Source organism: Cricetulus griseus, chromosome 8, assembly GCF_003668045.3.
Source record: "Cricetulus griseus strain 17A/GY chromosome 8, alternate assembly CriGri-PICRH-1.0, whole genome shotgun sequence".
Taxonomy (NCBI): domain Eukaryota; kingdom Metazoa; phylum Chordata; class Mammalia; order Rodentia; family Cricetidae; genus Cricetulus; species Cricetulus griseus.
In genome coordinates this window covers 74,142,419-74,156,586 of record NC_048601.1, presented here as the reverse complement: position 1 = coordinate 74,156,586, position 14,168 = coordinate 74,142,419, and the positions used below count along the sequence as shown (strand labels likewise).

Here is a 14,168-nt window from a genome sequence, read left to right as displayed (position 1 = left end):
CTTAGTCAGCAGGTTAAGAAGTGATACAAATCAAGTTTCATGTGACAGATTCTGATGGGATAGATAATCTTCACAAATCCTTTTCACTAATCCCAGATAGTTCTTAGATGGTGCCTAGACAGTGCCCAGGGAGAAGTCATACATGTGGTCTGGTCTTTTACTTATTCATTCTTGGTAAAAAAATTTAAACATTGGTAGCATTTCCTCTGCTCAAAACATTTTGCTTCCAAAGAAAAACAGAAGACTAGGGTACTGAGGTGTCACTCACCCCATGTGCACTACATGAATGGGGTTCTGAGGTTTCACCCCATGTGCACTACATCTTAGAGAGCCCATTCATTGCTCCTTTCCCAGCGGTGCTCCCATGTACCACATTCTCAGCACGGTTCCAGAGAAATGGTTTCTTTTGACTCTAAATGTACTTAACCCTTGACCAGTATGCTGGACCTGAAGAAATATTAAGGCATTTGTGTAATTAGGATCTTCTATGTCATTCGAAATGAATGTTTTCAATGATCAGTTTTGCTTGGATTTTGAGACTCTGCAAGACAATTGTATATGCAATTATTTTGTATGTAAATGTTTTTAATTAGCAAAGAGGGGTGTAGATGAAAGTACAATTCTAGTATTATTTCTGAATGCTTTACTATTGTAGAATGGTTTTAGGTATAGTACCATTGAGAAGAAGGATACAATGATGTTTACCCATTGACTTCACACAATGCATAGCTTTGCCCTTATTATTTTCCTTTATCAGATCAGTACATTTATTGCAAGTGACTCGTGTAAATTAAAGTCATAATAACCGGAAATCCATAGTTTACATTTGGACATGCTCTTAGTGTAGTAATCCTATGGGATTGCATATATATATATAAATATTATGTATTATGATATATATATAATATATATATATATATATATATATATATATATATATATATTACACCACCATCAGCATACTGTCATACAGTATTTTCACTGTCTTAAAAAATCCTCTTTGTTTATTTTCCCACCCCTCTCACTACATTTTCTTTTTAAATTTCAGTACTGGGGATTGAACCCAGGGCATTGTCTTTGCCAGGCTCATACTCTCTTCTTAGTTTATCAGTCACCTTTTTTACTGTCTGCATAATTTTGCCTTTTCAAGGGTCCTGTGTATTTAGAGTCACAAGTAATGAAGTCTTTTCATAATGCCTTCTTTCATTTAGTAATGTATATTTAAGGTTTTTCCCATGCCTTTTTGGAACTCGATAGCTCATTTAGTTTAGGTGCTGAATAGTATTCCATTGTTGGGATGGATCACAAGGTATTATCCCTTAATCTACTGAGAGACATTGTGTTTCAGTGACTGTGACTGCATGCACAAGATCTGTACAAGAACAAGCCACCACAATTCCAGCATGGCTAGGGAAGTGGCTCACGAAGTCCCACCTCTAGCTAAATTGATGGCTGCTGGGAGAGGGAGAGTCAGTTTTCTTTCGAGCCATGGCTCCCAAGAAGCTGCCTATGCCCCAGTAGATGGCCCTACATCCTTTCATATACAGGCAACACTAGATGAACTTTGGGTTTAAAAAAGAGCACATGAAGTTGGGAGGCAAAAGTGGGCATGGGAATTGGGAGGGTGCTGGAGGGGAGGACATGGGGGTGGATTTCATCAAAACATACTGTATGCATATATGAAAGTCTCCGAAATAAGAAAATCAAAATCCTTAAAAAAACCAGACACCGTGTTGCTCCCAAGATTGGAAAGTATAAACGAAGCTTAATTATAACCATCTTGGTGTGTAGGCACAGTCTTTAACTCCCTTAGGTAGATACAAAAGCCCTAAGTGTTGGATCATATGGTAAAATTTGGTTTCATTTTGTAAGAAACCATGTTAGTCACTTTTCTCATTGCTGAGACCAAATACCTGACAAGGAGCAACTTTGGAGAGGAAGAATTTAATTTGGCTCATAGTTCAAAGGGACACAACCTATCTCGGAGGAGAAGGCATGGAGGCAGGAGAATGGGATGACTAGCCACACTGCATATGCAGCCAGGAAGCAGAGACAGGAAGGCTGATGCTCAGCTTGCTCTTTCCTTTTTATCTACTCCAGGACCTTGATTTAGGGAATTGTGCCACTCACATTAGGGTAAGTTCTCCGCTCACTTAATCCAGTCTGGAAACTCTCACAGACATGACTAGAGGGACTAGAGGTTTGTCCCTTAAGTGGTTCTAGATCCTGTCAAGTTGACAATGTTAACCTTTGCAAAAACATCAAATAGCCTTCTTTCTAGTACTAGATGAAGGTTTCAGTTGTTCCACATTCGTGCCAGCATTTGGTGTCATTCGTGTTCTGGATTGTGCCTCCTTTGATAGGAGGGTAGTTGTGGTGATACCTTGTTTGTACAAACAAAGCATGTCTGAAGATCAGAGGGTGGAGCTTGCCACTTGCTAACCATAGAGGTCTGGAGGTCTGTACAGACAGAGAGGAAGTGAGGTGGCTGGGAGGAGAAAGGAATACAGGAGGGAGGAAACAGGAACTTGCTCTTTTCCATTGGGAAGCTAGTAAGGTAAAGGTGGCTTTGGCTTGCTCCTTCTTCTCTCTGAAGAAGCATTTCCCCCTATATCTGACTCCAGGATTTTATTATTAAGACCTGTTAGAACTTGTGTTACATATTGGCACCCAACGTTAAGGTACAAATTAATGGAAAAGCCTCTTTGGGGCCACTGGCCTAGGCCCAGGCCTGAGCTACAGGTAGGACTTCCGCCTGAATCCCAGGAAATTAACAGTTGAAATTGAGAGAGAATTAGCTCTGGTGGAAGAGAAATTACAGATTGTACATGTGGATCATGTGAATCTGAAGCTTAACTGCATTCTAGTCAGATTACCCTCTAAGCACTCCCCTATAGGAATTTTAATGCAGAGGGAAGATACTATCATAGAATGGGTCTTTTTTTACCACATAAACCAAGTAAAAAAATTAAAAACTTATGTGGAAAAGATCTCTGAGTTTATTCTAAAAGGAAAATTGAGACTTTGGTCAATTAGCAGGAATAGACCCAGCAGAAATTATAGTACCTTTTACTATTGCTAATACCAATTAGAACTCCTTCTGTTTTACTTTGTATATTTGTGAAGACACGCCATGTGGATCATCTTTTCATATGCCCACTTGCTACTTGTATGATTTTTTGGGGTGAGCCATCTCTTAAGGTCTTTAGGCTCACTCCTTCATTTGAAAAGTATCTTTAGCTCATTTGCTTATTGCTTGGATTACTTGCATTTAAAAATTTAATGTTTAAAAAGGATCATGCTTAAAATTTCTATGTATTATTTTATTTTATGTGTATGGGTATTTTGCCTGCATGCATGTCTATGCACCACTTTTGTGCTTGGTGCCCTCAGGGGCTTGAAAAGGGTGTCATATCACCTAGAACTAGAGTTATGAGCCACCATGTGGGTGCTGGGAATCAACCTCCAGTCCCCTGGAAGAGCAGCCAGGTCTCTTAACCACTAAGCCATCTCTCCAGCTTAAGTTCTTTATATATTTTAGATATTCACTCACTGTCTGATTTTGTCTTCACTCTGCTAATTCTCTCTCTCTTTTCTTTCTTTTCAAGGCAGGGTTTCATTGTGTAGTCTTGGTTGTCCTGGAATTCACTCTAAACCAGGCTGGTCTCGAGCTCACAGAGATTCACCTGCCTAAGCCTCCTTAGTGCTAGGATTAAATGGATGTGCCACCACCACCCTGCTTGTGTCTTTTGTAGAGCCAAAGCTTTTAAGTTATGCAACCCATTTATCAATTCTTTGTATTATTGCTTGAGCTATTGGAATCCTATTCAGACAATCATTGTGTATGCTTCAATCTTGAAGTGTTTCCCCTTAATTTTTCTCTTATAGTTTTAATGTTTAAGTTGTACATAAAGGTCTGTGATGCATTTTGAGTTGATTTGTGTAGAGGGTGAGAGAAAAGGATTTTGCTTTAGTCTTCTGCATGTGTGTATTCAAATTCCCCAGCACCATCTCTCAAAGAGTCTGTCTTTATTACAGTGTATGTAATACTTATGAGTGTTGTGATTATTGTTATGTATAACCAAGCCAAATAGTCTAGTGGGTTTATTTTTATTTCAAACATCACTTGTTCATTGTGGTATATAGACTTTTGTGTAGCATTATTAACTTTGCAGCTCTCAGCCTTCTTAGTTGATTACTGGTTTCAGGTGTGTTTTGTTGTCATTGTTGCTAATTCTTTTGCATGTCTTTTGAAGAAAATAATGCTTTATTTTTTCTTTCCCAGTCTGTAGGTATGATGTTATTCAGAGTGCTCCTTATTATGCTTTTAAGGTGATAGGATATGTAGCAATGTCTTCTTTTTCATTTTTGAGGTTAGTATTTTATATCTTCTTTCTCTTTTTAATAATCTGGCTAGAGTTTATCAGCTTCATTGATCACTTCAAAAAGCCAGTTTTTACTTTTCTAATTTCAACTTTATCAATTTCTGCTCTATCCTCATTCTTTTTCTTCTGCTTACTTGGTTCTTATGTTCTCATCTATTTTTAGTTCCCTAAAGTGGAAGCTTAGAGTATCAAATAGAATTTTTTCTAGTGTATGGTTTCAGTGCTATTTCTAAGCACTGTTTTTTTTTTTTTACTGTACCCCACAATTTTCAAGAAGTTGCGTATTTATTTTTTCTTAGTTCAAAAATATTTTTGAACCTTTTGAGATTTCCCCCCTTTGCTTCATGTTTTTGTTTTTTTTTGTTTTTTTTTTGTGTGTGTGTTATTTGACCTTTTCAGCTATCTTTGTTTTGTTTTGTTTGTTTTTTGAGACAGAGCCTCTCTACATAGACCTTGAATTCACAGAGTTTAACTTGCCTCTTGCCTCCCTAGTGTTTGGATTAAAAGTGTGCATTACCATACTTGGCCTTTTCAGTTATCTTTAGAACTGGTTTCTGGTTGAATTTAACCGTGGTCTGAGAGCAGACACTGCATGATTTTTGTGTGAAATTGCTAGGGAATCCTTTATGGCCCACGGTATGGTCAACCTTTGTGTGTGTTCCATTTGTCTATTTTTAGATGATTTATTCTATAGATGCTAATTATATCCTTTTGATTTGACTGAAGAGTTCAAAGATTGTTCTTCCTGCTGGATCTGTCCATTTCTGATAGAGGGTGCTGAGGTTCCCAGAAAGTACAGTGGATTCATCTGTTCATCTTTGGAGTAAGTACAGTGGATTCATTTTTTTTCTTGAATGGTTTTGGAGAAGTTGAATATAATCCTTGTTCTTCTACCCCTTTCACTTCCTGTTAGTCCTCTTCATTCACTTCCTGTTAGTCTACTTCATTCTACTTTATGAGCTTATGTTATATATGATAGGATTTTTATCTATCTGTAAAAAAAAATCTAGCATCCACAAACGAGCAAATGTGACTTTTGTCCTTCTGAATCTGACTTAATTCACTTAATTTGATAATCTCTTGTTACATTCATTTTTCTGTTAATGATGTAATGCATTCTCCTTTCTGATTGAACAAAATTCCACTGTGTATATACACCACATTTCATCTGTTCTTCTGTTGAGACATCTAGACTGACTCTGTAACTTAGCTATTGTAAATAATGCTACAATAAGCATTGGCATGAACTATCTCTGTGGTATATTGCTCATTTGTATGCACCTTGATTTCATTTAGGAGTCTGTTTGTGTCTTCTTTGAATTATTACACATTATTATAATTATTCTTTTAGATTTCTTGAATGGGATTTCATCTAATTCACTTTCTTTGAACTCATCACTGGGGAAATGGCATTTTTCAGAGGGGTCACACTGCCTTGATTTCTTCATGTTTCTTGGATTTCTCCATTGTCACTTGTGTACCTAGGGTTGGTTATTTCATTGGTTGGAATTTTAAAAATTCAGCTGTCCTTTTTTCAGTTGAAGTATTTGCAATGTCCTAGTAGGACTAGTAGGTCCGAGGTGTCATATCTTCACAGTTAATTGTGAGAGATATAATTCAGTAACTAAACCCTTAGTCCATGTGCCAGGATGTTGGGCACTACCCACAACGCCACTCATAGTTTATTCTTGGAGTGGTGTTGTAGGAACTGTAGAAGCCACCACACTATGCAAATATTACAATATTTAAAACACAGCCATTCATTTAACTTCAATAACTATTGGGATACAAAGAAACAAGAACAGTACAGTGTGCACTAAGCTGTTAGGTACCGAAGAAGCTAGGAAACCGACTGAGAAAGGACAGAGATCAATCACTGTTGGGGCAACTGAGAAAAACAGGTAGAAAGATGAAGTTCAGAATGTTCAGAATGTCATTAGGATCAATAGAGTATAAGAAAGCCACAGGAAATAAAAAAAACCAAAGCAAGACCGTTGAGAGATATTTATACAAATCCAAAGACCTAAAAATGTAAGTGACAAAGTGGGACTGGTGATATAGCTGGGGTTAGAAGGCAACCCAACATGTTCAATGCCCCCATATATATTATGTAATATGTTATCTATATTCTGTATTATATAACATTGGTCAGGATTTCTTCCTTGAGAGGTTGGGTCTTGAATTCCTCCTTTCCTTGTGATGTCTCCTGTAGCAAACCGACGGGGATTTGAGGCTAAAGGCTCCAGTTCAAATCTGTATAACTTTTTATCCGTGGGAATGCAGTGTCCTGGTGGATGGTGGAGTGCGGGTTGAGTTTTGCTGAGTGGCCAGTAGGTGTCAGCATTTCCTTTTTTTTTTTTTTTTTTTTTTTTTTTTTTTTTTTTGTTCCAGTCCTCCGCATGGAACAGAATTTCATTGTGTACTGGATGATTGAATTTCCCAAGCTCGGTTTATTACACATTCTTATTACACAAGTTGGGCTTTTTGGAAGCAGAGAATTTTAATAATTGTTAGGACAAAGTGGCAACTTCCAGCTTCTTTACATGTGAAACTGGAAATGAGAAGTTCCACACTATTATTTTTCAAGCCATCTGTTGGCAGCCAGAGGTCACCAAAACTGAGGCTATTTTAACCCCTACTCACAAATGTACCCACAGAACATCCACTGATAACTTATTTAAGGTTTTTTTAAGGTTTTTTTTTTTTTTTGACTGTCTCATCCTGGCACCAGAATAGCATCAATTTTGACATTTGTTAATTCAGCTACAAAACCTTCAACATACATCTTGTCCTGACTGCAAGATGTGCTGGGGTAATGGTGGTACAGAACTTGTGGGAGTGGCCAGCCAAAGACTGGTCCAACTTGAGGTCCATGCCATGAGAGGAAGCCCACACTTGACACTGCCTGGATGGCCAGGAACCTGAAGCAGGATAGCTCAGAGACCCAGGATAGAACCAAACACAATGGGCAAAAAAAAAAAAAAGTCAATGAAATGATTCCTAATGATATTCTGCTGTACTCATGGATTGGTGCCTAGCCCAGTTGTCATCAGAGAGGCTTCTCAGGCAGCTGAGAGGAGCAGATGTAGAGACCCACAGCCAAACACTAGGTAAAGCCAGAGGAAGCCTGAAGAAGATGGGGAGGAAGGATTGTAGGAGCCAGAGGAGTCAAGGACATCACAAGAAAATGGCCCACAGAATCAAGTAAGCAGGGTTCATTGGGGTTCACAGAGACTGAAGAGACAATCATGGAACTTGTATGGTTGCATATAACTCCACTCACACTCACACTCACACACACACACACACACACACACACACACACACACACACACACACTCAGAAAAAAGGACAAAGTATTGAGGAGAAAAAAGAACTGAATACATTATGGGTTACGGGAAAGGGAAATAAGGTCTTCTACTTGCAGGTAGCTAAGCATCTAGCCTTGAAAATTACATTTAATGTATATGAAACAGAACAACATAAGGATAATAAATAATGAAATGCCTACACGGATGGAAATGGGGAAATGGCTCCATGCCCTAAAGCCAACATCACTCACCTCCAGGGAATTACAGGGCTGAGCAGCACCTGTGCTCATGTATCTGCTGAATTGCTTGAACTGTTGGAGCCCATCCTCTACAGCCAATGGCAGTAAGGTATGATGTGGTCTATAACAACCTTCTACCTGTAACATGCGCAGCTCTGAGATGCAGGCCTGAAGCCTAACGAAGTTCCCTCTCACTTGCTGCAGAGAAATACAAATCAAATACACAAATCTTTAGGAACCTAGTATGCTGGTTAGCTTCTGTCAAATCAACAGACTAGAGTCACCTGGGAAGAAGAAACCTCAATCAAGGAATTGCTTCCATCAGCTTGTCTGGGGGCATTTTCTTGATTAATGATTGATGAAGGCCCAGCCTCCTATGGACTGTGCCAACCCTGGGCCACTAGTTCTGAGTCATGTAAGAAATCAGACTGAGCAAGCAATGGGGAGCTAGTCAGTAAGAGCTTTCCTCCTAATTCAGTAATGGTGGCTCAGGCCTTTAATCTCAGCACTCCGGGAGGCAGAGGCCAGTGGATTTCTGAGTTCAAGGCTAGACTGATCTACAGGGTGAGTTCCAGGGCTACACAAAGAAATCCTGTCTTCAAAAACCAAAACCAAAACAACTAAGCAACAACAACAACAAAACCCCAAAAAACAAAACGAGCTTTAGATTCTCTTTAGATCTCCTGAACTGAAGGATGCTGACAATTGAACTCAGGTCCTCTGAAAGAGCAGTGCTCTTAACTTGTGAGCCGTCTCTCCAATCCCAAAATTTTCTGTTTTACAGCTTTTGGAAAATCACTGTATTGTGTATTGTAGTTTCCCTTTTCTCTATTTGCATTTCTTTTCACAACTAGGAAGATTTGGGCCTGTTTTGGTTTGTCTTCCTAACTCCATGTTTATCTGATCCCTTTACATCATCTCTTTAGCAATACTTAACTCTCCACATGCTAGAACTGCTGTTTCCTTGTCTGACTCTCCCTCTCCCATTGCTCTCCATTACAGTCATCATGTTTCTTAGGACCTAACTGCTGCTTTGACATGATCAAATGTTAGCTACTAAGGATGAGGAAATAGGCATCATAGCTAAACTAGAGCATTCTGGACCCTAAAGCCTCACTGTAGATAATAAATAATTTCAACAAATTCTTTATTGGAAAATGTAAAAGAATTAGAAAGAGTTTCACAGTAAGGACATTCTTCTGGATTCCCTTTGAGGGGGATATTAATCATTTGGGTTAGAATTATTTATATTCATGTCACAATGGATAAAAAAGGAATTCTAATATTTTAATTATGAATTCTCTGTCATTGTTCCTTATAATAAAAGGTTCAGAATTATTGGATGTTACTAAAAAATTAAATGCGAGGGGTAATCTTGGGTCTGTCCTGGATACGATTCCCCAGACGGTATTTTTCTGCATTTACATTTTGAGGTGTCTCTGCAGAAAGGGAATGTCAAATGTCTATATAGTTCAGTGAAAATGGAATTAAGGGCCTGATTTCCTTATAGACTGGATTGTTTGTGTACATCACGTGGTAGCATCATTTTTGCAATTTTCTTGAGTTCTAACTAGCATGGAATTTATTGTTCTACAGGAAGGAAATTTTGGCTTGTAGTTGTTCCTGAGTTACCCATGAGGAGTCCTAAGTGTGATTTTGTTTTTCAGGTCTGACTATAGGCAATTAGAAGGCTTTACCTGGCAGGTTTCATGGGGCAGTAGTGGAAGAGAAATGGCAGTTTCTACCCTAGATTTGGTGCACAGCCAATTCACCACGGTCAAGGATATGGCCAAGGATTCAGGCTGCCCTGGCACATCCTGTTTTTGAGATATTTGCCTCCCTAGCTCTGCCACCATCATTCCTAGGTCTCTGAGGACTATGGCTATATTCCAAGAGCTTCTGCCAAGACTTCTTTTTGAGAGAAACGGGGAAATGAATACACTTTCTTTATCCCGACTCAGTTCTTTTCTACTGCTAGCCTTCCCTCTTTGCTTTCTCTAATCCCAGGTTGATAAAGTCACCAAAGTGTTTTGTCTGGGGTTCATTCAATCTGAGAAAAACAGGGAAAGCTGGGTGTGGTGACTCACACCTCAAATCCCAGCACTCATAGAATAAGTGAGGATAACTGTTATGAGTTTGAGGGCAGCTTAAGCCAGATAGTGAGCCCCAGGCCAGGCTGGTTGACAGAGTAAGACTGACTTGAGTAAACAAAAGAAATGAAATATAAAAATTTACCACCAGCACACAAGCAACAAAGTGGAATGGGGAGTAGGCCCTTTGCCCAGGTTAGACTCTTGATTATTCACTTTCAGGAGGCAATGAACTTTAACCCTTTCCTGTGGTTTGTTGGTTCCTTTGGTACCTGGCAAATCAGCTGTTTCCCAGCTTAGTTAAATTCCTGACAAGTTCATGGTTTCTAGTGTAAAACTGTCTGGCTTTCCTAATGGAGTGGTTAATTGTTTTAAAAATGGCCACCTGTACTGGGAGTAGCAGGGAAGAAAAATTATCAGAGTACTCAATACTGAGAAGTTTTTGTTTGCCTTTCCAGATCACTGTCTTCTTTCCTCTCCCTGGTTTTGTATCCTTGGAGGTCAATCTATAGGAACCAATTCAGTGTGTTTACCCACACCCCTGCTTTAAAAAGGTGTGTACAATGGGAGGGGCTAGCTGGGGATTTAGATGTGGGAGCCCCACTTACCCTTACTGTACTTAGTTGAGCTCAGGCTCTTCACCACAGCAAAACCCCATTGTCATGGTGCTTGTTCCTACTGCAACGGTCCTGAATAAAATATTCTATGGTGCTTTAACAAGAGTCATTAAGTTTTCTTTAACAAACGTCACAGATCCCATGAGGCAGCTCTTTTTAGTTCTGGGTGGCCTGGCTGTTGCACTATCTATTGTTGACTCTGCCTTCACTTCTGCAAATATTCTCTTTCTGTATCTCTGAAAATTTTTCAGCTTGGATATTCCATCTGTTCTTGCTTGCAACTTGACTGATTTATATAGCTCCTTGAAGAGCTTCCTTTAAAAAGGAAAATGGGACTTTTCTTCCTTTCCTGTATATAGTTTTCTCCTCTTGCTACCTTGGTCTCTCTGAAGCCCCTTCTAAACACAAGAGGATGGCTGGCACCTGCCCAGGTTTTCCTCTTCTGTACTGAGGCTAGGAAACTTAAGGAATAGATTGTGATAGCCCTAGGTTCCCTTCATTGTACTACCTGATGTGTACAGTGTCTTGAGAAGTGGTGTGTGTGTGTGTGTGTGTGTGTGTGTGTGTGTGTGTGTGTTGAGGCCAGAGATCAACCTTGAGTGTCATGCCTCAGAAGCTGTCTTGGTTTGCTTTCTGTTGCTGTGATAAACACCATGACCAAAAGCAACTTGGGGGTGGGGAGGACAGGGTTATTTCAATTTATAACTTATGGTCCATCACTGAGGGAAGCCAGGGCAGGGACTCAGACAGGAACTACAGTGAAGACCTTGGAGGAATGCTGCTTACTAGCTTGCACAGTCCACCTGCCCAGGGATGGCACTGCCCATAGGAGGCTAGGCCCTCCTGCATCTGTTAGCAATCAAGAAAATGCTCCCACAGGCATGTTCATGTGCAAATCTGATGAAGGCAATTCCTTAATTAAGGTTTCTTCTTCTTCCCAGGTGTGTCAAGTTGACAACCAAGATTAGTCATTATAGGAGTCATTTACCTTCTATTTTATTTTGAGCCAGGGTCTCACTGGGACCTGAGGCATGCTGACTGGGCTGTGCTAGAGGACCAGGAACCCTCCTGTTTGTGCCTCCCCTACACTGGGATAACAAGCACACATCACACCCTTTTACTCAAGTCTCAGGATCAAGCTCAGGTCCCATTCTTGAGCCAATGGATCCAGCTTCATACTTGGGTGCTCATGATCAAACTCAGGTCCTTGAACTTAGCTTAGGTCTCAAGCTTGTACAGGCAAGCTCTTTAATTAATGAACTATCTCCACAGCATCCTATCACATGCTTCATTTGTATTATCCTAGGCCTTGTTGCTTTGCCTGGATAGAACAATGACTTGTTTCTGATGAATGGCATGTGGAAGAAATGGGAGGCAGAGGCAGGCAGATATCTGTGAGTTCAAGACCAGCCTGGTCTACATAGCTGGTTCCAGAATGGCCAGGCTACACAGAGAAACCCTGTCTCAAAAAAACCAAACCAACCAACCAAACAGTTGACATGGAAGGGCCTAACCCATTATGGATGGTGCCATTCCCAGGCAGCTGGCCCTGGCTTGTATAAGAAAGCAGTCTAAGTAAGCCATGAGTAATAAAACAGAAAGCAGCACTCCTCCATGGCTTCCACTTCAGTTCCTGAGTTCCTGCCCTGACTTCCCTTCAGGATGGACTGTGATCCGACCATGTAAATCTAATAAACCTTTCCTCTCTGTGAATGAGAACTCGTGAGAAGAAGCTCTGTCTTTAAAGGCTGACTGATTAGAATTTCAGTACCACATAGAGATTGGAATGTTGCAAGTCCAAAGGCTAATTACCTTATCGTGGGCTAGTTCTAGCCCCCTGGAACCACTCCTTGTCCACCTGTGTCTGAATTAACATCTTAAACTAATAGATTAAAACCTTTAGTACCTATTAACTTAGCAGACCACTAGCTTCTACCAACTCAGACTAAGAATGTCATCAAATAGCATCTAGGGCCTATAGTAAAGCTTCCCCCATTTCACTGTAATTTGCAGCTCTGATGTACCCAACAATGTATTTTAAACTTGCCTTGATTTATGAATTTCTTGGTCCTATAAAACTTCATAAAACTGCTTCCACATTGGAACATGGAATTTGGGGTAACCTAAATTTGTGTCCCCTTGCTATGGCCACTCAAAATAGCTTCAGAATAAACTATCTAATTCCTTTTAAGATGACAGCTGTAGTTTTTGCATCAACACTTCCAAGTTGTTTATGATCATGTTGTTTTATCACAGCCATAGAAAGCAAACTCTAACAAATGTGTATTATTTTCATACTTTATACTACCAAAAGAGATATTAATTTCCACTTTCAATGAGGAGAATGAGACATTAATTAAAAAATGAGTGGATCCTAGTTAAATTTTACACACATAATCAGTAACAAGTCTGTGAAATTCCTGCCTTTGCTTATATTAAAGACATATGTCCATTGAGTTAGCAGCAAGGGTGACTCAAAGAAGGAGACATGTGGAATGCACGCATCTTTCCCATTCCTGGGATTTTGAATTATATCTAAGAGAAAAGGAAGAGTTGAATTTTCTTTGAGGAGGAGAGTAGATACTTGTGAGGGAGCTTTGTAAAGATAATGATCCCTGCCTTAGTCACTCCTAAAACCTGAAGTGGTGTTTTACCTGAGGGAATTAAAGTTACACCTGAGTGGAGCACAGGGGAAATAGTTTCTGTTTTGCAGTTAGGATTTTCTGAACAAAGAAAATTAGGGCTTTGAATTTTACCCCAGGACAAGTTTGGGAGAAAGAGAGTGACTGAATAACCAGACCTCTGAAGAGATTTAGAAACTTCTCTAAGTATTTACATTTCGAATAGTGCAAAAGGATCTAGCTGTTTACATTTTAAAGAACTGCAAATGCTAAGGTTTCTTCTCTCTTTGGAGAGGGATGGGGTGCAGCCTATTTCAGCCCCCAAATTACCAACTCAGAGGCTTCCCTCTTGCAGCACACACCCCATATACACAGGATGACTTCTGGTTCATGGGGGCTAATTGGGAAGGAGGAACCAATGTGGTTTTTACTGTAACTGATAACAACTATGAGCTCTGCTGTGGAAATATCATTTGCTTTCAGAATACCATGAGTATAGATAGACTTACCACAAATGGGAGGATACACTCATGCTGGTTTTGTACTGTGTATAAGCTGAACAGAGACATGCGGCTGGGGCCCATCAAGCTGCAGGCTATGGAGAAAAAGTTCTGTAAGGCCTCACAGAGGTTGGGGCAGATGTCGGCCCAGGAAGGCACAGCAATATGCACAATGAGAAGCCTTGGAGGTTGATGACTTATCTTCGTGGTAGGAGAGGTCCCTCTACTATTAGTTCTCCTCCGATTCATGGCAGTCAAACCAGTGTGGAACTGTAGCCACCACTTGAATAATTGGTATTTTCTAAAGCTAAAGGAAAAGAAAAAGAAACGACTGGCTTTCATAAAACTGGATTAGGTACTTGAAGCAAAGAATATAAATTGAGGGGATAAATCCAAAAAGGATTC

The 14,168-nt window shown here is 39.9% G+C and overlaps 1 protein-coding gene across 1 annotated transcript in view; it reads right to left on the bottom strand.

The window, feature by feature from the left end:
* M1ap (meiosis 1 associated protein) overlaps positions 1-14,070 on the bottom strand; it is a 61,756-nt gene extending 47,686 nt beyond the window's left edge. Inside the window, exons 1-2 of the mRNA XM_027429438.2 lie at positions 13,773-14,070; positions 7,948-8,133 (exon numbers count right to left, since the gene is read on the bottom strand). Coding sequence (XP_027285239.1) covers positions 7,948-8,133; positions 13,773-14,012 — 426 coding nt within the window. The 5' untranslated portion in view covers positions 14,013-14,070. The remainder of the gene's footprint in view (positions 1-7,947; positions 8,134-13,772) is intronic.
* Between the last annotated feature and the right edge of the window lie 98 nt (positions 14,071-14,168).